This window comes from Carcharodon carcharias, chromosome 8, assembly GCF_017639515.1.
Source record: "Carcharodon carcharias isolate sCarCar2 chromosome 8, sCarCar2.pri, whole genome shotgun sequence".
In the NCBI taxonomy this organism is placed as follows: Eukaryota; Metazoa; Chordata; class Chondrichthyes; order Lamniformes; family Lamnidae; genus Carcharodon; species Carcharodon carcharias.
Genome location: NC_054474.1, coordinates 70,555,399 through 70,580,233, shown reverse-complemented (window position 1 = coordinate 70,580,233; position 24,835 = coordinate 70,555,399). Strand labels below are relative to the sequence as shown.

The following is a 24,835-nucleotide window of genomic DNA, read 5'->3' as shown; positions in this document are numbered from 1 at the left end:
CCACAACCAACATAACTAAAACAGATTATTTGGTTATTTATTCCTTCTTGTTGGTGGGACCTTGCTCTAAACATATTTGCTGCAACTTTTCTTGCATTACAACAGCCGTTACACTCTGAAGTACTTCATTTGTCATGAAACACTTTGAGGGGTGTCTTGAGGTCCTGCAAGTGTGTTTTATTTCTCACTGGTTAGTGGTAGAAAATTCATGGCAACAGCAGAGTGAGCCTACACTACATTTGTCATAATAATGCCCTTGATGTTGTCAGGTAAATAACAATAACTACTGAACTTAAGCAATAACACATTGAGAGGATAGTAGCATGTTTTTGGGGCTCTCTAAGAAAAAAGAACTTGTATAAATACTGTGTCTTTCATATCTTTGGGACATTCAAAAGAGCATAAGCACTACTGTAGACAAGTGCAGCAAGGTTCCATAACAGCAACAAGATAAAATGACCAGATCTTCCACAAAGCAGCAATCACCTCCGGATTGCCGCCCTGACCGTACTTTTCTGTGCCCTGATGCAGCTCCACATTTTTGGCCGGGTCTTCCAAGCCTGGCTTCTCCAGAAACATGGAGTATACAGTCCACTGGAGAACTCCGGCATAGCGGAGTAGCATCAGGGGAAGACTGGGCATGCCCCCTTGTTACAGCACCAGCTGACATAAGGTAAATTTAAATGGCCAGTGTAAATGTTAGTGAATGAATGGGGAGGATGGTAGGTGGGTGAGATAGGTAGTAGGTGAGGGGGCAGTTGGGTCAATTCGGGAGGGGTGGTCAGGTTGGGGTGGGGGTAGTTGGAGGGGCAGGAAATCAGTGAGAGAGTGTGATTGGGGGTGGGTTCAGTTCCATAGTTACTTAGGAGTTAGACTAGGATTTTTTAGTCTAACATTTCCTGAATAACTATCCAGGAAAGTACGTCGGAACTCAGACTTGGAGACTTTGCGGAAGGTCCAGGGGAGCAGGGGAATCGATTGTTGAAGTTCAAATTATCTGGACAATTTCCACAGAGATCAGCATATTGAGACTTCCAAGGGGTCCCGACGCACACTTTGGGTCATACGTTCCGTCTCTAATGACCGGAGACCAGTAGATATGGGCCAATCTGTTTTAGTAATGTTGGTTCATAGTATAAACGTTGGTCAAGAGAACAGGAGAACTCCACTGCTCTTCTTCATATAGTGGCATTGGACCTTTCACCTTTACCTGAGAAGGTTTATAGAACTTTGATTTAATGTTGCACCTGAAAGACATCAACTACGGCAGTGCAAGAACTCCACTTCACTGCACTAGGACTGCTAGCTAGATGTGATTAAGTCTTTAGAGAGGGTCTTGAACTTACAGCCTTCTGACTCAGAGATGAAAGTGGTACCAATGAGCCAAGGCCTGCACTTTGGTTCACCTCTTACTTTTAAGAAGATTTAGTCTTTGTGTGTTGTCAAGAAAAGCAACTAAGCCACTTAGCATCATTTCAGGAAGAAGCCATATCCAATTAATACAATGACACATTTAGATACAAACTACATCATTGTGTTTCACAATTTTTCTTATCAAAAATGTCTTAATACAAAATTGTGCCTCTTTAAATTTAATTTATTTGAATAAATTTCAGTATGGATCTCAAATTTGCTGGGAACTTGGAAGTGCCTCAGTTCAATTCACTTAGGCTCCTGAAATTGTGAACTGGCTTTGAATTCACAGGAGAAAGGTCATATTCTAGCACAATATATCACTAATATCCCTATAAACAAGTTGCCTGCACCTTTTCTTTGGCTGAACCCAAAAGTTTTCTAATGCGATGTTCCAGGAATTGAATTCACACTGCAGAAACTCAATTTGGGTCACCTTTCAGCTGATGGTTTGTGGTCCTGTTCCTAGAGGTGAGAGCTGTAACAGGTCCTGACTTCAGTCACTTATGAAAGTCAGGCAACCTGAACCACCTTCACTTGGGTAAATAATAAACCTAAGTTCCAGGATAAACGACTGTAGCTGATGACTTCTTTTATCAACTCCGTACCATCTCATTATGCTCCGGTGCAATAGCCACTGATCTGATAACAGATTCTGTCCATTGCCTGAAGAAGTTGGAGGTTTCACAGATAGCTGGAATTTTAAGAGTGCAGGCTGACAGTGAGATGCAATGTACTCTACCTCTCGTAGTGTCTCCTGGTACAAGTGGCAGCGCTAGTGCTCCCTGGGTTACCACCCAGCTCATCATAGATATGTTTCCACAACCGGCGGGCAGTTACCTGCAACAAGAAGTCAGGACCTTTTAATAAAGGCCACTGCTAGCTTAAAAAAAAAAGCTGCAGAACTGATAGCTTTCAAATTTAAATTCCATTTTCCTCAAAATACTGACAAAGGGGGAGTTAGATACGACCAGTGCCAACCTAACGTGTAATATTGGGAGATCATCAGCTGAACCCGCCTTCCATTTTGGATGTAAACAGAATCCTTAGGATCTTAGAGCAGAATGGATAATTTCTCTGGACCCACAGTTATGAGTTACCCAGTGAAGGAAACAAATTCACCGAATACCACAGCTGTGGCAAATTCAATACACTGAAGCAGGTCAGGATATGGGAAAGTGCCTTACACTTCAAGGGAGGCTGAAAGAAACAGGACACATTACTTTGAAATGCCCAATACACTGTGGAAGAAGGGAGGGAAAGAGAATAGAGAAGCAAGATTCAGGGTGAATTCATATTTGACGGTCAACGTGGTCAGAATCATTAAGGAAATATGCTTTAATAGCATGGGGACTGATGCATCAGGGAAGAGCCATCTTAAGCGAGGGTGGAGAATTGGGCGTGTCAGAGAGATCCTCCAAAGTGAACACAGATTTCTGAACTCAGCAGCTTCTTCATTATACTAATGAGTTAGTGGGTTCCAAGATCCATTTATTTCAAAACTAGTTACAAGGATATGTCTTAACAGCCCTGAGAAAATAAGAGGAAGGATACTTACTGCCTCGTATCCTCCAAGCCGTTGTGTGACAGTAAACATTATGAACAGATCAACTAATGAAAAAAGAAAACATGTCAAAGTGGGTGAACAATGGATTTTCAAACATGATGTCAAATTCAATACTATCCACTACATTTGGGATGCACCTCTTGCCAGATATACCCCTTGAATTTAAACATTAGCATGAGGGTTTGTCTGCATTTGGACAGCTGTAGCGCAAAACTAACCTCGGATTTTACATAATTAGCACTGCTGCAGCTCCGTAACTCCAAAAGAATCACAGAGGGTGCTTGGTTGGAAAAAGAGCATCAATTAGGTTATCTCGGCTGGGGGGAGCAGAAGAGAAAGTGACTCAGTTCACTTATTATAGCTGACATAACTCAATATTCAAGTGGAAAAATGCTCCGCTAAGCACTTTGAACATTAATCATCATTTTAAAGAACTAAAGGAACATAGAACTATACAAACGTTGGTAATTCTAGTGGACCGCTGTGGTAAATGATTTCACTATGACTTCACTTCTCGAAATTCCTACATAAATCAAGCTCATGCTCCTGACTTGTGTCCTGTAGATTGTGCACAGGCTTTGGGGAGTCAGAAGGTGAGTTACTTGCCTCAGAATTCCCAGTCTCTGACCTTGCTCTTGTAATGGCTGGTGAATTCAGTTTCTGGTCAATGGTAACCCCCAGGATGTTGATAGTGGGGTATTCAGTGATGGCAATGCCATTGAACTTCAAGGAGAGATGGTTAGATTCTCTCTCGTTGGAGATGGTCATAGCCTGGCACTTAAACGGCAAGTAATGTTCACGCCACACATCAGCCTGGGCCTCTAGATGACTCGTCCAGTGACATTACCACTACACCATCATCTCACCATTCCAGATTTCTAGCATCTGTAATACTCTGCTTTCCGATTACTGTTCTTTCTAATTTTTTTGTTCTACACAGCCTGTTTGTTGCACTGTGTAGTCCCTTTAAGCTGTGCACTTGCGTACCTTAAAGGGAATGTTGCATGTGCACAGCTTGTTTCCGGCACTGTGTAGAACGTCCCAGATTGTTACTCAGCCATGGAGTTCGGAGGGAACATTGTACAGTGCTTACACAGTTCATTTTGTGTGTTCAATTCTGTATTTTCTGTCGGTGCTGGTATCCAAGTTGATGTATATTGCCCCGACCTGTTTTGTTACTCAGGTAAAGAGAAAGCAACACTGTGGTGAAGAAACCGGAGGGGTTGGAGGGGGCGGGGCAGGGGCAGCCTTAAAATTTCTAGAAATTGCTCGTTTTAAGAATGACACCATGTTGGGTGCCAGAAGCGGTCATGTAGCAAACTGGATCTAGTGACAATTTGTGTTGCACCATTTTCCAATTTTGATCTGGGTTAAACAGGAAAGTATGCTACATTTGCTGAAGCATAGCAATGACCTTAGACAGCACTTTCCAAACCCACAACCACTACCGCCTGGGACAAGGGCAGCAGATAGATGGGAACAACATCACCTGGAAGTTCCCCTCCAAGCCACTCACCATCCTGACTTGGAAACATATCACCGTTCCTTCACTGTTGCTGGGTCAAAATCCTGGAACTCCCTCCCTAACAGCACTGGGGGTGTATCTACAAAACATGGACTGCAGCGGATCAAGAAGGCAGCTCACCACCACTTTCTCAAAAGCAACTAAGAATGGGCAATAAATGCTGGCCCAGCCAGCGAAGCCCACATCCCATGAATGAATAATAAAAAAAAATGCAACCTCATGTTGTTAGACACAGCAGCACCACAACCCAATGGCGTGGAAGCTGTCTGATTGTAGTTTCTTTTTAAAAAACACTTATTTAATTGGCAGATTGCATTTTAGACTTGCACCAGTTTGGACCCTCGCCTATGTGGGAGTAATGTGACATGGGTCATGCGTGGGCATTCCTGTACTTTTGAATTCCCAGTTTTGGCTATTCCACTGTTCAGGAGTTGCAATGTGAAGACCAGAAAGTTCTTGTATGACAACAGCTTGAACACTGCAGGGGCAGTGGTTCAGGCTGCTCTTAAACATGAGCCCACTACCAGAGGCCTGAGAGTCAATTACCTGTCCAATCTCTAAGCTAGCAATGAAGCAGAGAGGAAACAAAAACCTCACACAGTTATAAGCCTGGCTGGAAAACAGTAAACTTTGTGTTCTGCAGTTCCGAATAAGGTCATATTGGACTCAAAACTGGGCTAACATTTATTGCCCATCCCTGGTTAACTCCTTTCCTCTCTCTTTCGAAGCTGCCAGACCTGCTGAGTTACGCCAGCACTTTAGTTTTTATTTCAAACTTCATTTTACACCAGAAGAGAAATAATGCAACATTGCTCTCCTCCTCCCCCAATTATTTTGGAGTGTAATATGATACTACAACATTTAGTGATGTCAATATGATACTACAACATTTGGTGATGTCAATATGATACTACATCATGGGTTCAGATATTAATGCCAATAGCAGCCAAAAAGCATTGGATCAGCAGTTTAACTGCCAAGACAGGTGTGGACAGGTTTGGTTGGTCCAACTACTGTGATTGAAACCAAGTTGTTCCCAATGTGGTAAAACTACTTTGCAAGGCAGTTAGGCAGGAGTACAATACCTGAAGTAGCCCATTCTGGAACACTCTTGTCCTCACCAGTCACACCACTTGCTTCTGGCCACTCAACAAAATTACAGAAAAACTGATCCATCAGATTAACTGATACTAGACTTCAGACAGAGTTAATGTTTCAGGTCTTGTCTTTTCATCAGGCCTGAAACATTAACTCTGTTCTTCTCTCCACAGATGCTGCCTGACCTGCTGTGTATTTGCAACATTTTCTGTTTTCGTTTCAGATTTCCAGCATCCACAGTATTTTGCTTTTGTAATACTAGACCTCAACTGACTTACTACCAGGCATAAATTACTACCAATTAACAAATAAATAGATATTAGAGGTGGTAGCACAGGATGTGTCTTGGTACTGTGCCATGTGCAAATTCATGGACAACGAGATTATCACCAATTTCCACATTGTCAATAAACGTCTCTGGTTTGAGACACTCGGCACAGAGTCTTGGTTGGATTGCAGATTAAAGACACTCCAATACAAAGGGAGGGAGAGAAATGTTTGGATCGCTTTTGCCAGAGAATAGTGCAGGTACAGGAAGGAGAATGTGTGACTGTTAGTAGGTTAACAGGGTTCCGAAAGGAGATGGTCCCGCAGACACTGGTCATGTCAAATAGGTATAATGTACTAGTTGCCTGCAAATAAAAGGATTCAGGTTGCAGGCTAAACAGCCAGAATGCTAACCATGGCACATGGAGCTGAAGGCAGTCAAAAAACAGAATAGAAAAGTTATAGTCATAGGAGATTCGATAATAGTGCCCTCTCCAGTCACGACCAAGGGTCCAGAAGGATGTGTTATCTACCTGTTGCAAAGATAAAGAGCATTTCAAAGCAATGAGAGGGGAATTTGGAAAGGGTCAAGAAAGATCCAGTTGTCATGGTCCATACTGGGACCAATGACATCGGGAAGAAAAGGAAGGAGGTCTTGCTGAGGGACTCTCAAACGTTAGGAACTGAATAAGAAAAAACAGAACCCCATGGATAGTAATCTTGGAATAACTACCCAAGCCAAATACTAATTGACATAGTTATACAGAGATCAGCAAGGCCAGGTATAGGAAGGAGAGTTTCTATTTCATGGGACGTGAGTACCATTACTGGAACAGGAAGGAGTTGTACTACTGGGACAGGCTCCACTTGATCTGGGCTAAAACCAATATATTAGCAAAAAGGATAAATAGGAATGTCAATAGCTTTTTAAATGGTAAGATGAAGGGAGAAAACTGGTAAAAATAACTTGTGTGATGGCAAAAGAAATAGGTGAAAGTGAAGGTCAGATCAAGGTATGGAACCAGGGTAACATTACAATTATTAATCAGGAGCACAAAAGGACCTGCTTAAAAATGAAGTAAAAACAAAGACAAATTAAATCACCTATACAACAATGTACGCAGTCTCCAAAAGAAAATAGGAGAGCTAGAGGCAATAATCTATAGTCTATAGTGAAGAACCAGATGTAGTAGGAATAAATAAAACAAGGCTACAAAAAGATCAGGCCAACTAGGTACTGGAGGTTAAAACTAATCTGAAAGGATAGGGAAGGAAGGGGGATGAGGATTAACTGTACTAATTAGATATAACAATATTAGTTAAAATAAGAACATAACTAATGGAAACAGAATCCATGCAGAATGAAATAAAAGATAAGGGAACGATCACACTAATAGGGATATATTACAGACAACCTCAATGGAAACGAGGTTAAGGAAGAAATATTTAAGAACTTTGTGAAATGAGTAAAGGCCATAGGGGGCAAAAGGTGTACAGAGAATGGAGTCTTAGAATGTGCGGAGGACTTCTTTCTTACTCACTATGTAAAATAAATTCTAACACAAGAGAGAGAGCGCGAGCGAGAGTATTACTGGTTCTGATAATAGGAAATGAACCAGAACAGATAACAGAAGTATGCATAGGGGAGTGGTTAGGCAATGGCTATCACAACATAATAAGGTTTCAAATAAAGATCAAGAACGATATAGGTAAAACAAAGACAAAGTTAATGAATTGTAAAAAGCTGATTTTAGCAGGATGCAACTGGAACAAGGAAATTAAAACAGAGTAATTTACTGGCCAAGGAAAGGAAGAGCAGTGAGAAACACAGAAAAGCCGAATGGCAATGACAATGAAACGGTAGAATTATTAGTATTTACTAGAGAAACTTACACGGTTGGCATGACTTTAGAAGATATAAAGATATTAAAGATAGAAATAGGGCAGAATTTTGCCTTTGCCAGGTGGGCGGGAAGTCGACCATCGTCCATGATTGAGGCCGGAAGGCAATTTCTTGCTGGTGTGCCAATTAAGGCAGGGTAAGAAGGGCGAGCACAAGCTTCGTGCATGTGTGCGCGTACCACTTGACAATCTCCATGGAATAGAGCTGCCTCAGGGAGATGAAGAGTTTTTAAAAATATATAAGAAATGAAAAATGTAAGAAAACATGTCCCCTCCTGTGAAAGAGGGAACATGTTATATTACATTTTTCATTTCTTTATTTTTTTCTCAAACTCTTCATCTCCTTGAGGCAGCTCTGTCACAGGGGCAGGGACATGTTATTAATTAAATTTTATTCTTATTTGCTTTAGGAAACCTCATCCCGCCCTTGGATGAGGTTTCCTAAAAAGTGCGAAGGCTGTTTGGCCTTTTCGCCTGCCCGTCAACCATAAAGTTGAATGGGCAGCGAAAAACTTAAGTTAATAACCTTGTTAATGGCCTTAACAGGCCTTTTAATTGTCGTGCCCATCAACTGAAATATCACACGAACGGGTGTTGACATCGAGATGCTCGCCCGACATTATCGCACGTCATTTATTTTTCAATGTATAAAATTCTAACAGGGCTAGACAGGCTAGATGCAGGGAGCATGTTTCCCCTGGCTGGGAGTCGAGAACCAGGGGCCACATTCTCAGGACATGGGGTAGGCCATTTAGGACTGAAATGAGGAAAGATTTCTTCATTCAGAGGGTGGTCGACTTGTGGAATTCTCTATCACAGAAGGCTGAGGAGGCCGGGCCAGAGTATATTCAAGAAAGAAATTGATAATTTTTTGGATATTAGGGGCATCAAAGGGTATGGAGTGAAAGCGGGAATATGGCGTTGAGATAGAGGATCAGCCATGATCATAATGAATGATGGAGCAGGCTCAAAGGGCCAAATGGCCTACTCCTGCTCCAAGCTTCTATGTTTACGCTCGAGCGGGTCAGGCATGCGCTCACCCACCGAGCTAAAATTTTTGCCCATAGAGAAGATAATTAACAAACTATTTAAACTTGGAAAGGATTAAACCTCTTGTCCAAATGGATTGCATTTCTGCATCTTGACAGAAGTTAGGGAAGAGACTGTAGAGGTCCTATCATATACACAAAGAAAACCATTGCAAAAGGGAATAGTGCTAGAAGACTGGTAGACAGTCAATGTGATTCCTATACTTAAAAAAAACACATAGAACAAATCCGGTGAACTACAGATCCATTAGCTTAATGGCATGGCAGGAAACATTGTGAAATCCTTACTCAAAGATTTAAAAGCAAAACATCTAGAACCTGAATGTATAATAAAGACCAGCCGCCATACACTCCAAAACAGAAGTTCATGCTTGAAGAACCTTACTGAATTATTGAAGAAGAAAGGATAAATATGGGTGGCGCAGAAGACGTAATACATTTGGACTTTCAAAAACCTTTGCTTTTTCACTCAAAGGGTTGTGAATCCTTGGAATTCTCTACTCCAGAGAATTTTGAAGGTTCCATTGTTGACTATATTTAATGTTGGGATAGACAGATTTTTTGATTCTCAGGGATAAAGGGATATGGGGAGTGGGCAGGAAAGTGGAATTGAAGCCCAGCATCAGCCATGATCATATTGAATGGAGGAGCAGACTTGATGGGCTGCATGGTCCACTCCTTCTCCTATTTCTTGTGTTCTTTGATAAGGTACCATAGTGCAGACTCATGATTAAAGTCAGAACATGCAAGGTCAGAGATCATGTAGCAGAATAGATAGCAAGTGGCTACAAAGTAGAAAACAGAGTAAAAGTATAGAGTAATTAGTCATATTGGCAAATAGTTGGGCATGATATTCCATAGGATCATTGCAGGGTGTTGTTTACCATTATATATACGATTACCTATTACAAACAACTGAAGGAATATGCTGCTTGATTTGAATAGCCAGTCACTGGGATGTACAGCCTACCTGGCATCACACTGGCACTGAAATTTGTACATGACTTTGCTCAATTGTGTGGTAAGCAGAATGTATTTTTGGACTGATGGCAGTATTCCTGCTGGTGGAAAATACCTTTTACATAGCCACTGCATTGTAGCAGTGTTAAACAGTTTGATTAACCTGTTGTTCAAATTTTTGTGATACTTTGCCTTTCCAGGGTAATTTGAGATTGACAGGGCACCTTTCAGGTCCGAAAGTGGCAGCCTGTGGCCCATTTGCGAGTTTGCATAATTCACAGCGAACAATGGTCTGATCAGGATAGCCTTTGTCCTGCAGGATAGTTTTGATGCACTCTATTTCTGTGTCAAGCTCCCAACGTGACCAAATGGCTAGGGCCCGCTTGCTGGAAGTGAAATACGTGCATTGGCAGGGATCAGTTTTCTGCAAATAAAAGGAATATGTTCAAGCCTTGAGCCTTTTTTGAATTACTCAGCAGCTTGGGAAGCCTACAGTTCCCTGTTGCATTCTCCATAGCCATGCCTTGAGCAATGAGAGTCAGCTTGCAATCAGCACCCTTTTCTCCTGTAATATAAATTGTGGTGATCGTTTGAAATTTGGCATTCTTGCATTTGTCTTGATGAGTGCAAGACAAAAAGCTTTGGCAAAGTATCTCTTATTCTCAACAATTTTCAAGGCAGTGGAAGTGTGGAACTCTTCCATAAGAACAGTAGATGCGAGACCAATTAAAAATTTGAAAACTGAGATTAGCGCTATTTATTGGCTAGGGGTATTAAGGGCCATGGAGTCAAGTTCGATAAAGAGAGTTAGGACAGAGCAGCCATCAGACCTGAATGGCAGAACAGGTTCGAGGGACTGAATTAAAGGTTCTTGTAAAAAGGTTTGAGAGAATATGGAATGCATTCCGTCATAGACACAAAGTCCAAACGGAAATGTTTAAAAAGGAGGTAGATGCAATAGTAAACAATTGTAATTAAAAAGAGTTGGCAAAACGAACAAAAATGATGGAGCAAGTTAAATAGACCAAATAGCCTACTTCATTCCTATCCATTCTTTAATAGTTAGGCAGAACCAGGCAATGGAAAGCAACATAACAACCTTGTTCTAAAGCTAATGTGGTGATGAGCAACGGCAAACATTACAATAAAGCTATGCTTTCTTCCTGTGTTTGCATCAGATTACAATCGTATTTATATTTTTGAAATCATCAAAGGCCTGAGCTTCTGCGGAGTAGCAATTAGAGTCAGATTGCCACTCTGCTCCTAGTTACTTATCTGGAAATCCAGCCGATCCTTTCTCATCTGACCTTCTGACTCAGGCCAGGCAAGGACAATGTAATTCAGTTCACGCCCCTTGTCTTATGGCACTGGCTGCCCTAAAGCAGGTAAGTTTAAAGGTTCAACCACTTTCAAGCCAGAGACGAGGTAGGTTTGTAAAGTAAGTGAGCAGGATTGGGAGCTGGTCAATGGGCAGGGACGGGGGAGTGGTCAAATGGCCAGTTCCGGCTGGGGGGTGGGGGGGGGCGGAGTCAGTCAGTGTGGATGGGGTCAGGTGTTCAGGGGGTCTTCCATGGAAGGGGTGGGGTGGGGTGGTGGTCAGTGCTATAGTTACCCAGGAGTTAGGAGTGGTTTTAATTTTTCTAACATTTTCTGCGTAACAATCACTGTAACGCAGGTGATAGTTTTATAGTTGAATCATATTTTCAGATGGTTCAAATTGCAGGGCAATTGTCCAGTAGAAGTTTAAGCTTCCCGAGCAATTGTCTGGATTTCCAAGGTTTAATTTTTGCAGCAATGTCAGTCTGTACCAAGGATGCTGCCAAGTGAAGTCATCATGTCCTGACATCAGAAATGGCCTCTCAAACTCTCAGGCACTGTGACAGGTGCTGATGTTGACTCAATCAAATTCCTGCCCCATGAAGCTATTACAGATTTATATTTGCTGACTAATCAAGAAAACACTTTGAAATAAATGATATAGGTAAACAAATTAACATGAGGGCACATTGGGAGAATATATAAAACCATCCAATACACCCGGTACTATGTTCCATATTTTGCTATTGAATTAGTACAATTCCAGAATGTTCCATGTTACTTCAACTACTACCCACAATAATTTTTTACCTAGGACTGGTGAGATTCTGACTGTTTCAGTGAGACTGGGGAGAGGAAGTACAAACATTCAGGGAACAGTCAAAACCTATGCAGGCCCAACATTTATTAACTAAGTACATGGGGATGATCAAGAAGTCCAAATATCTTGTGTACGTGGAGATGTTAAATCTTCCTCTTATTTATGTTTGGATTAGTAGAGGGTCAGGCATAGTTACTTATTGTTGCAGAAGTAGCCAGCTTTTTCCAGAGAGATGATCCTGCAATTTAACCTCAACATGTTAATCCAGAGAATTCAATTCATTTATCTGAGTAAGGTAAATAATGAACTGGAACATGAACCATAGAATGTTTACAGCACAGAAAGAGGCCATTGAGCCCATCACGTCCATACTGGCCCTCTGCAAGAGCAACTCTGCTAGTTCCATTGCCCTGTCCTTTCTCTGTCATCCAGCAATTTTTTTCCTCTTCAGGGGCTTCTCCATTTCCCTATCGAAGACACTATTTGAAGTTGCCTTCACCACACTCTCAGACAGTGCTTTCCAGATCCTCTCAACCTGAAGCATAAAGAATTGTTTCCTTATGTTGCTGTTTCTTTGTTTGCCAATCATCTTAAATTGGTGCCCTCTGGTTCTCAATCCTTACACCAATGGGAGTGTTTTCTCTCTCCACTCTGCCTGGACTGTTCAAACTTTTTGAACGTGCACCTGACTAAAGTCTCTTATCCATGGAACCATTCTCATTAATATTTTCTGGACCGTCTCCAATGCCTTCACATCCATCCTAAATTGGACACAACACTTCAGTTGAGGCCAAACCAGTATTTTGTAAAGGTTTACCATAATGTCTTTGCTTTTCTACTCTACACCTCTATTTTTAAAGCCCAGGATCTATGTGCCTTATTAGTCACTTTTGTATAGCAAAGGGAACAACAATTTATACTCTTAGCTAATATCACCAGCGTCAACACCTCTTTGTCCTTTTGTCTATGACATCTTTTGGCAATCTCCACCTATCACTGGCCCTCTATCCAGTTCTACCTGTCCCACCCACCGCAACCCACCACCCACCCCCCCCCTTAACCAGCTTATATTTCACCTCTTTTCTATTTTTCCTTAGTTCTGTTGAAGAGTCATACGGACTCGAAACGTTAACTGTGTTCCTCTCCGCAGGTGCTGTCAGACCTGCTGAGTTTTTCCAGGTATTTTTGTTTTTGTTTTGGATTTCCACCATCCGCAGTTTTTAGCTTTTTAACAATTTATACTGCATGAGAAGAGATTGATGCTCTCAATTTGTGCTCATGTACCCTCAAGTGTTTCTGTCCCTGCACCCCTTTAGAACTGTACTCTTTAGATTATATTGCCCCCTCTCCTTTTTCCTATTAAAATGTATCACTTCAAATTGCTCTGCATTAAATTTTATCCATCCATTCCTCAGCCTATGTCCTACTGAAGTCCATCATGGTTCATAATGCATTCAAGTTTTGTATCATCTGCAAATTGTGGCCTGTATATCCCAAGTTTATGTCATTTTGATATATCAAGAAAAGCACCTCTGGGGGACACCACTGGATACCTTCCTCCATTATCTTACATTTCCTGTCACTCAGCCAAGTTCATATCTATGCTGCCACTGTCCCTTTTATTCCATGGGCTTCAACTTTGCTGACGTCTATTATGTCACACTTTATCAAATGCCCTTTGAAGTCCACGGTCATCACAATACCCTCATCAACCCTCTCTTACATCAAGTCAAGTTAATTAAAATGATTTGACTTTAAATAAACCCACGTTGACTTTTCTTAATTAATCTACATTTGCTCTTTTCCTTAAATAATTTAAGCTATATGATCACTGTTTCCTAAGTGTTCCCAATTCACACTATCAGAAAATTAGCCCGAATGCACTTTAGAAACTCTTCACCCTCTCTGCAACGTACACCATTACTATGCCAGTCTATATTAGGACAATTAAAGTCCTCCATTATAACTGATTCTTATTTTTTGTCCTTTGCCAAGTTCTTTGAAAATTTGTTTCTCTATATCCTTCCCACTATTTGGTGGCCTATAGATTACACCCAGTGCTGTAATGGCATTCCAAATATTTATTAACTCTAACCAAATAGATTCCTTCCTTGACCTCTCCAGGACATACCCTCTTTCCAATACTAATATTCTCTTTCATCACCTCTCCTTATTTCCTTCCCCATCTTTCCTGGACACTTTGTGTCCAGAAATTTTTTAAATATTCTTTCATGGGACATGGCATCACTGACTAGGGCAGCATTTTTATTGCTCATTCCCAACTGCCCTTGAGAAGGTGGCAGTGAGCCACCTTCTTGGACCACTGTAGTCCACCTGGTGCAGGTACACCCACAGTGCTGTTAGGAAGGGAGTTCCAGGATTTTAACCCAGCAACAGCAAAGGAACGGCAATATATTTCCAAGTCAGGATGGTATGCGGCTTGGAGGGGAACTTGCAAGTGGTGCTGTTCCCATGCATCTGCTAAATATTCACTGCTTAGTCCTGCCAGGAGAAATATTTTCATTGAACACTAGCTTGTTCACTCTACATTTTAAATCCAGGAAACAACCAACTGATAGATGGAGGATGCATCTGATGGGTACTTACACTGTGCCATTCCAGGTCAATAACAATGTCTATATTAATCCAAGTTGTATGTATTAATAGTGTTAACATTGAACTGGGAAAGTTAAAAGTAAAAACTTTTGTATATTATACATGGATTTATCCAAAACCCTACAATAAAAATAAAGTTTGGTAGCACAGAACGAAAAAATAAAGTTGGACAAGTGCAGGAATTTTGAGGCATTCAAAGACACTGACCAATTTTTTAGCTACTTTCAGAGGGAAAAAAAAACACAAAGGAATTTCACAAAGACTGAGTTACCCCATATTTGAGGAAATGGTGAATTTTACAAACTGCTCTTAGAATTTCAGTGGAACAAATAAGATACATTTTATCCCAATGGATTTATTGATGGATCTTTCAGATGCTGGTTATGAATTAAGTCTGTTAAGGAGAAAATATTGTTTACAAGTACTGCAGATCATTTGATTTTATGTAAGGGATTCTTTCCTACATCAGTCGGTCTTTATCACTTTACAGTGATGCCCTTTGTTTTCCATGGGTCTCAGCCACATTTCAGAGGCTAATGAACTAGATACTAAGGAGATTAGAAAACCTTTATTCCCCAATGGTTGAAATAACTGCACAATACAGTTTTATTGGGAGTTCAAATTAATATAAACCTCATGGTACTATCCCCTAGCTTGGATTAGTGAAGCTGTTTAATAAGTCATCAAATATTATGAGGCAGCAATTTGTTATAATCAACCAGATCACTGGGGTTAGTTCAACTTGTTTAGGTGATATCATTATCAATGGTGCTTTGAGACACAGGACCATTTACTTTCAGTGGTCCAAAGGTTAAAATAAGGTTTAACTATTAATCTAAACAAACATGCATTAGGTCAAAGGTAATAGGCTTGGCAATTGACTGATGAATCCTGTGGTATCCATAGGCAACAAATAGGGCAGAATTTTATGGCCCGCAGGTAGGCGCATGCCCGACCCAACTGGGCATAAAATAGTGCACAATGACGTCAGGTGAGCATCCCCACATCTTTGCACATTCGTGTGATATTTCAGTCGGCGGGCGCGTGCGAGAGTCAGCAGTGTGCCCACCAACAATTAAAAGGCCTATTAAAGCCATTAAAGTATTAATTAAGGCAGATATTTTGCTGACTGCCCAACCTTACGATTGGTAGGTGGGCTTTGCATTTTGAGGAAACCTCATCCACGGGCAGGATGAGATTTCCAACATTAATTAAAAAATGTTTAGGCAGTATTTTCATTATGTATATGTTCACATGCATAAGTCCTATGTGGGGACACATTTTCTGGAATTTACGCATCTTTATTTTTGATTTTAAAACCCTTCAGCTCCCTGAGGCAGCTCTCTGCCTTCAGGGAGCTTTCATTCTGTGCTTTCCCGCGCTTGCGCAGACTTCAGTGCTCACCCTCCTCTCACCCCCACCCCAGCAGCGCTGAGCCTTTCAGTGCGCGTTTCACGCTGGCTGGCTGTTAACCAGCCAGCCAGCATGAAACCGCAGTTGTGGGCCAATCGGGTGCAGCAGACTGTTTCCTGGCCGTTTCCGGGCCCACCCGACAACTTGAAAATCCTGCCCATAGTGCGTCCTATCTTCAGAAGTAGCTCGTGCAGGCTCCAATAAACTTTAATACAAAAATCTATATTTTATCCATGCAGATGAGGCAGATCCTATGTTCAGTGCCTCGCCTGTTGTGTGACATAGTTAATCTCAGCCATAGTAGGAGGGAGGACTGCAATATGAGAGAAATCTTCACCAAGTGCAGGCAGAAATTTGGTGATAGCAGAATTCCCATTCAATATACACGTTATCTGATCTCCCTTTTCATGAAACTTAGTGGACAGCCAAACCATAGCAGCAGGGCACTGAGAAAAGAATCAGCTAGGCTACTAGATTACTGTTACTCTGTACTGGGAGGGTTTAAACAAAACCCCTCCATTGAAAAGCAGAAGAGATGCATATCAAAATCAGACAGCTTAGTCTGCAGAATGTCACCCATCTTGTGATTAAAGAATGAGACTTTTTAGACTCTTCATGTGAATTATTTAGGCTCAATGTGTTGAGCCAGCCCTCTTCATTTTGGAAACAGCAGCAGTTAGTTGCCATGGACTTCCATCCAAGGTGGCAGCTCTACCGGTCAGCTCCTAGTCCTGGTTGGGAGAGAGGTCATGCCTTCATCTTCCTGTCCATAGAAGGAACAGCAGAACTAGGGAGCACATGTTCTTTGTTAGTTGATAAGATTACTCAAGCAGGTAAGAAAATGTTACTTAGCCAACTAAAATGGTGAGGTTTATTTTCTTTTTTCCAAGTACAGATGGAAATTATGTTAATATATTGTTCTTAATGATTTGCGATATATGTTCACTTATAACTGTAAAGTAAAGCACCTTAAAACAATTTATATTTGGCGGTGTCTCATTAATGTGCTAATTAATTTTTTTTAGGAAGACCGGAGGACAAGTTTATGATTGGTATATCATATAAGAAGGTAGGCACACCCTGGGTCACATTATGGTATAATTATACATTAGACATTACAGGCAAAATTCTGATCTTAATGGATGAGAGTGTCATTTACTGGAAACCCATGATGCTGAATCCAGTACCTACAGCAGATCCAAGATTTGTACAAGATATAACTCCCCATGAGGCACACCTGTGGGACATAAAGCAAGACTGTCCATTAAAAGATGCAGGGAGCTATCTGGTTTGCAGCAAAGATGGAAGAGTGAGAAAGCATACACTACCATCTAGGACAGGAGCAGCAGACGCATGGGAACACCACCTGGAAGTTCCCCTCCAAGCCACTCACTGACTTGGAAATATATCGCTGTTCCTTCACTGTCATTGGGTCAAAATCCTAGAACTCCCTCCCTAACAGCACTGTGGGTGCACCTACACCACATGGACTGCAGCAGTTCAAGAAGACAGCTCACCACCACTTTCTCAAGGGCAATTAGGGATGGGCAATAAATGCCAACCTAACCAGTGACACTCATGTCCCATAAATTAATAAGAAAAAGATACATCATGGCAATTCAATAACATGTAGGCCTTATAGATGCTGGTTTCTAACATCAAAATCTAATTAGAAAAGCTCATTATAACAAGCAAGGGATCTGACATTTCTTTAGTTTTTGTTTGCAGCATTCGTTCACTTCATCCTTTATTATTTAACCCATTGCTGTCCAGTGCACCCTGTCTCTGGTTTGGTCACACGTCAATTATGATCGCACAATGCTTCATGATGGGCTTCCTTCTCTGAATAACGGAACTGGGAAATAAGATGGTTGCTCTTTAATAACGGCTTATTAAATCCAAAAATAGGATAGTAGAAATGGGCCATCTCTCAATAGGAGTAACGTACTTAAATTGGGGAGAGCTGCCTGCTGACTCAGTTTGGAGAAAGCTTATGGTATCCAGTTCCGTTATCTAATGGTAAATGTACTCTTTACATGAAAAGAAACAAATGCAAGCAGCTTTTTTTTAAAAACAGAATCAGTTCTGTAATCATTTCCAGCTGAATGTCTGTACAGTTCAATTATGCAAATTAGTCATAAATATTGCAATTATTTTATTATGATGCAACACCCTGTGATTTGCACCATTGTGTGCAACATTCCCTCTCAGTCTCTTCATTCACTTGCACTTTAACTTTAATCAGTAGAATGATGTATAGTGCCAGTCTTTGTGTGTCTCAGCCTACTGAAGAGTAAAGTGTGTCTACCTGATCACTGTAACACACTGATCCACTTCCTTTACCAGCACTGTTTAGAATTAGTGAAGTATCACTGAATGCAACATGCACTGACTGCACGAGCAGTTGTTATGGTAACCAGTCAGGCTTACGGGCTCATTACGTTTTGCTCTGCTCCGAGCACTGGCATTCATACTATTAATTTTAAACTTTACCGCAGCTTACAGCTGAGTAAATGCCAACTTAGTTGTTGCAGTGATCACACAGAAAATTACTTCACTATTGGTGAAATGAGAGAAGCAGAGTACCCACACTTTAAAACATGCAGAAAACAGACTTGTTGCCTGCAATTGCCTATGTTGTTCATTACATCAAATTCATTGTCCTATATATGAGGCCAAATATTTCCCCAGACAAAAAACAATAAAATTCAATCAACCACACTGATGACCAAATCAGCACAGTTATGTGCTATGGACCAGAATAGATTGCCATATCTTGAGTCAAGGGTGGTGTACAGCTGTGTAAGAGCAAAGTGCAAGATGTCACTGTGGTAAAGAAAATTAAATAGTGGTGGAGAAAATTAAATTTGTGGTAGAGAAAATTAAATAGTGGAATGCTACAGTCAAACACAAATAAATTGCAATTAATGAGGCTGGATCCCAGTCAACTCATTTGTTGATATATCTGCCAAAATATGTTAACTTGAATTTATAGCCTTTCTTACTTTTCTTGAAGCCCAGGTGAGGTATTCTGGCGATGGGAGTGTTGCGATCACACATGAAGTTGTGCAAAGCCTTCAGGAAGTGTTGCTCTGCAGAAAGAAGGTCATTTGGATTGGCTGGTTGATTCGTTTGTGCACTTCCAGCTGCCATACTTTCTGATTCAACTTTGTTCTGGAAGGAAAAAAAATCTTTCCTTAAAATTCAAGAAAGAAAAAGACAGAACTATCTTGCTACAAGAATGAAATGGTAATAGATGAGAGTTTTGGAGTCTAGAATACGTCACCGTCTGACAGAGGTTTACCTTACAACAAGGCTTTGTTGTTATCAAACCTGATTACAAACATGGTGATGTTGTTGCCTGGTGTACTGACCTCTACCTTGCAGAGGCTGAGCGCCAACTCGCAGACACTTCTTCCTTCCTCCCCCTGGACCATGACCCCACCACCGAACATCAAGCCATTGTTTCCAGGACTGTCACTGACCTCATCTCAACTGGAGACCTTCCCTCCACAGCTTCCAACCTCATGGTCTCCCAAGCCCAGACAGCCCACTTTTACCTCCTTCCCAAAATTCACAAACAGGACTATCCCAGTAGACCAATCGCGTCAGCCTGTTCCTGCCCCACAGAACTCATTTCCTCCTATCTTGACTCCATTCTCTCTCTCCTTCTCCAGTCTCTTCCCATCTACATCCGCAATTCCTCTGATGCCCAATGTCATACCAACAATTTCCAGTTTCTGGCCCTAACCGCCTCCTCTTCACCATGGATGTCCAATCCCTCTACACCACCATCCCCCACCTGGATGGTCTGAGGGCTTTTCACTTCTTCCTTGATCAGAGGCCTGAACAATCCCCATTTACTACCGCTCTCCTCCGCCTGGCTCAACTTGTTCCCTCACTGAGCAATTTCTCCTTAAACTTGACCCACTTCCTCTAAATAAAAGGTGTGGCCGCATGGGCCCCAGTTATGCCTCTCTCTTTATTGGGTATGTGGAACATTCCTTGTTCCAGTCCTACTCAGGCCCCCTCCCACAACTCTTTCTCCAGTACATTGATGACCACTTCGGTGCTGCTTCATGCTCTCGTCTGGACCTGGAAAAATTTTTATCAATTTTGTTTCCAATTTCCACCCCTATCACCTTACATGGTCCATCTTTAACACTTCCCTCCCATTCCTTGACGTCTGTCTGCATCTCTGGTGATACATTATTAGCCCACCGACTCCCACAGCTGCCTCAACAACATCTCACACCTTGCTTCCTGTAAGGGCTCCATCCCAGTTCCTTCACTTCCATCGCATTGGTTCCAATGATACCACCTTCCAAAACTGTGCTTCTAACATGTCTTCCTTCTTCCTTAACCGAGGTTTCTCAACCACTGTGGTTGGCAGGACCAATAAACATGTCCGACGCATCCTCCACGCCTCTATCCTCATCCTTTCCCCTCCCTCCCAGAAACATGATAGGGTCCTCCTTGTCCTCACTTTTCACCTCACCAGCCTCCGTATTCAAAGGACCACCCTCCACCATTTCCGCCAAATCCAGCATGATGTCACCACCAAACACATCTTTCCCTCACTCCCCTGTCAGCATTCCATTGGGATTGTTCCCTCCGGGGCATCCTATTCCACTCATCTATCACCCCCAACACCTCATCCCCTTCCCACATCACTTCCCCATGCAATCACAGAAGGTGCAATACCTGCCCCTTTACCTCCTCACCATCCAAAGGCCCAACACTCCTTTCAGGTGAAGCAGTGCTTCACTTGCACCTCCTTCAATTAAATGAGCACATGGAGGTACATGTGACAGGTTTAAGGATTGTTCAGTTAACCTTTTCCTTCCAAACTAAAATCTTCATTACTCAAACTGAATAAAATGGAAATAAGGTCACTGGCGCAGCATGCAAATGCAAACCTTCAGAAGTGGCCTCATAGACAATACATGGTACACCAATAGTGGAGTGGGAGGATGCCCTGATGTTAGCTGACAGGGTTTGGAGGCGGGCGGGTGGGGGTGTGTGTGCTGTGCTGTGCTGAGATTCTCCATAGCACAAGGAGGAAAGAAATGAAGGCAAGTAAAACCTGATCAGATTTATGCACTTATGCACTTACAAGCTGCTGGTTTTCAAACCTGTCAAACAAAGTCTTGGAACAAAGACGGGCCTGTTTTATAGACACTACACCATTTATTTCCCTACAAAACCAAATGAAAGCATGTGGAACAACAGGAAATGTAAATTGTAGAATTCAACTCTTTATTTACCCAGCCATTATTCCCTCAAGGCTCAATATTTTGTAACTTACCCGCTTGCATGATGCAACATTTAATATTTGAGGCATAGTTAGAGTAGCAACAAGACAATTTGACCGCAGGAGGTATCATAGCCAAGTCCAGTCCTGTTCCAACGTCCACATCAACTGCAGGGCTTGCAAGAGTACTCACTTAAGTAACCCAGAAAAACTTTTGATGGCCACTATATAGCTCTACCTCACTCGCTTTCTCAATCTTTGATTCAATCTCTTCCACAGCTTGCCTCGAGTTTCCAGCTAGCTTATGTTTACTTCTTTTTTGCTTAAAATTTGTTCATAGGATGTGGGCATTACTGGCAAGACCAGCATTTACTGTCCATCTCAAGTTGTCCTCTGCCTTTACCCAATCTCACTGCTGCTAAAATTCTCTCTCACCTTAGTCACTTCTAAATTCAATTTTTCCAATACAACTTGCTGGCTTTCCAAGCTTCACTCTACATCCATATATGATCCAATTACCCCTGACTTCTGTGGCTCCTGATTCTCTGCTCTTCCAAAGCGGGTCTAATAAATAGCCTAAACAAAAACAGAATTACCTGGAAAAACTCAGCAGGTCTGGCAGCATCGGCGGAGAAGAAAAGAGTTGACGTTTCGAGTCCTCATGACCCTTCGACAGAACCTCAAGTTCTGTCGAAGGGTCATGAGGACTCGAAACGTCAACTCTTTTCTTCTCCGCCGTTGCTGCCAGACCTGCTGAGTTTTTCCAGGTAATTCTGTTTTTGTTTTGGATTTCCAGCATCCGCAGTTTTTTTGTTTTTATCTAATAAATAGCCTGCCTCCTTGTAATCAATGATGATTTTATCAGCCGCCTTGCTTTTAAACTCTAGGATTCCCTTTCTAAAAATCTAATTCGCTATTTCCCTATAAGATCTATCTCTTTGACAGCATCTTTGGCCACTACATCTAGTTGCCTCCTATCACTACTCCGATCTAACCCCAACTCTGAGGCACCTTAAGACGCTTTGCTACTTTAATGTATGGATACAAGCTGCTGAAGCATTCAAAGAATTACGGAGCAAGAAAGAACTTGCATCTATATGATACCTTTCACATTCTCAAAACATCCTAAGAGCTTTACAGCACCGATACACTTTTTTAAATTAAGTCACTATTGTTTTGTAGACAGTGTGTTGGTTGAGTGATAAATCTTGGATACATCAGGAGAATTCATCTGTCCTTTAAATCATGCCATGAGATCCTTTAAATCAAACCTTCCAAATCCACGACCGCTACCATCTAGAAGGACAAGGGCATCAGACACATGGGAACACTAAGTTCCCACCAAGCCTCTCACCATCCTGACTTGGAAATATATTGCCGTTCCTTCACCGTCGCTGGGTCAAAATCCTGGAACTTCCTCCCTAACAGCACTGTGGGTGTACCTACACCACGTGAACTACAGCGGTTCAAGAAGGCAGCTCACCAACACCCTCTCAACGGCGATTAGCGATGGGCAATAAATGCTGGCATAGCCAGCAAGGCCCACATCCCATAAATGGATATAAAATCGAGTATGCAGACAGTGCATCAGATTAATGACTCATCTGAATGATGACACCTCGACAATGCAATGCTCCCACAATACTGCACGGGAACAAGCAGCCTAAATTACGTGAATAAATCCTGGAGTGGGTTAAACTCACTGACCTAGGCGAGTGTGCTACCATAGCCAAGGCCAACACCAGTTAAACCAGTTTCTCCTATCAAGGAGGAGCTCTTGTCCATTAATTTGATGCACGATACCTGGTCCACCACAAAAATCAAGACATAAGCACTGAAACTAAGATGCAGATTCCTGAAACAGCCTATTTACACAGGCATTCATTCAGTATAGCAAACAGCAAACCACTTTTTTTTTTTTAAAGATCTCCAGAATGTGCCACAGGCTGATCACTAACACATTCCATGCTGTAATAGAAATTTATTTTAGCAAATGTAAGCATGATTTGACAGCATTGTAAATGACCAACCAGCAACTAATCTCCTTGGACCTGTGTGGAAAGTATCAAAGAGAATAAAAGCTGGATCCCTTAGGGTTATGCTGGTTCCAAGATGTCATATCTGCCAAGAGAGGATCAGAACCAAATTATCTCTTTGTGACAGACTTGATAATCCAATAACTCAAGATAGGCAGGTTTAATGGAGTACCGTTACATCCGGATTATGAGATGAACCTGGCCGTTTGTAGGAAGCTTGTACTTTTGAGATAACCCCTTAACCCAAAGTTCTAAAGTAGTTCTGGGAAAGGAATTGGTCATTGGATTTTCTGACTGAGAAGGTGACCTGGGTAACCAGGAAAGGCAAATAGAAGCTAATCGAGGAGCTTGGGTTTCAGCTTGTTATGCTGCAGAAGAACTCACACAGAACTCGTGTTCAGGAGAAGCAAGTAGAGCTCTCTACAAAAAAAGGTCAGTTTTCTGTTTGGCAGCATGAAGAATACACAGAACTCCTGGAGCTCTTGGAGAAGTGATATGTGAACTAGCTAAAAGGGACCGAAAGCTAAAAGCTGTGTGAATAGCTCAGATATGATAAAGAGCCAAGTATTTTACCAGAGGTGATCAGACCATGAATTAGGGTGTTGTTGATTGGTAAATTGAAAGGAAATCTGGAAAGCCACGCCATCAGGGCTACCATGACCCAAGGGGCAGAGAGTTTGTAAAAGTATGCTTTGCTGATGATGATTGTATCCCAGGACCTCAGATAAAATGCTGCAAAATCAGAGGTGGAATCATTCAAACGTGATATTAAACCTATGCCCTCTCAGATGGCTGCAAACGGCCCCCTGACAATGTTTTGAAAAAGAACAGTTGAATTCTTCCTGCTGTTCTGGCGAATAATTACCTCTCAGTCAATATTAATAAAACAGATTACCCATCCATGATTATATCGCTGTTTGTGGGCTTTGCTGTGTGTAAATTGGCTGCCATATTTCCTACATGCCAACAGCGGCTATACTTCAATTGCTGTAAAGTACTTTGGGACATCCTGAAGTTGTAAAAGGCATTGTATAAATTATTTCTTTCTCTATATGATTGGTTTCTGTCCTCATCAAGACATCCAACCATCACCATTTTGGAGCTTTTTTAAATATGACAGATCCAATGTCAAAAATAATGGACATGAAATCAGACAGCACCAAAGAAAATGTTCAGCTAAGGATGATCAGGTTCTGAGCGAAAAGTTTCATCACAAACACATAGTGAAGCTTCAATCACCTGAGACCACCGGCTTGTGGCGTCAAGGTCTTATTTTGTCTCATTTTCTCGATACCAAAATCAAGTCCCAGCAGAGGGCAAATTCTCCAAAGCCGGTCCTCGCCACTGCAAATGATCACATATTACAAACCTTTTCTTCCTTGACATCCGACTGGCTGGGCCGCCGGTTCTCCCGCAATGGGCTCTCGTCACCCTTTCTGCTTGTTGATTTCTTCTTTTTTCGAGATCGCCCTTTGAGATGAGTTGCTGCAAGGAAGAATGAAACAAGGAAAAATATGAGTGGTGAGTGGCAAGTAGCTGCTGCACCTTCAGATCATTGCCTGAGGTGAAGCGCACTTTTTTTTGTTTCTCCAAATATA

At 41.7% G+C, this 24,835-nt stretch overlaps 1 protein-coding gene across 1 annotated transcript in view; it reads right to left on the bottom strand.

The window, feature by feature from the left end:
* LOC121281070 (AT-rich interactive domain-containing protein 5B-like) overlaps positions 1-24,835 on the bottom strand; it is a 97,228-nt gene that overhangs the window by 11,776 nt on the left and 60,617 nt on the right. Inside the window, exons 6-9 of the mRNA XM_041193700.1 lie at positions 24,607-24,722; positions 18,953-19,121; positions 2,972-3,024; positions 2,156-2,253 (exon numbers count right to left, since the gene is read on the bottom strand). Of these exons, the coding sequence (XP_041049634.1) occupies positions 2,156-2,253; positions 2,972-3,024; positions 18,953-19,121; positions 24,607-24,722 (436 nt within the window). The remainder of the gene's footprint in view (positions 1-2,155; positions 2,254-2,971; positions 3,025-18,952; positions 19,122-24,606; positions 24,723-24,835) is intronic.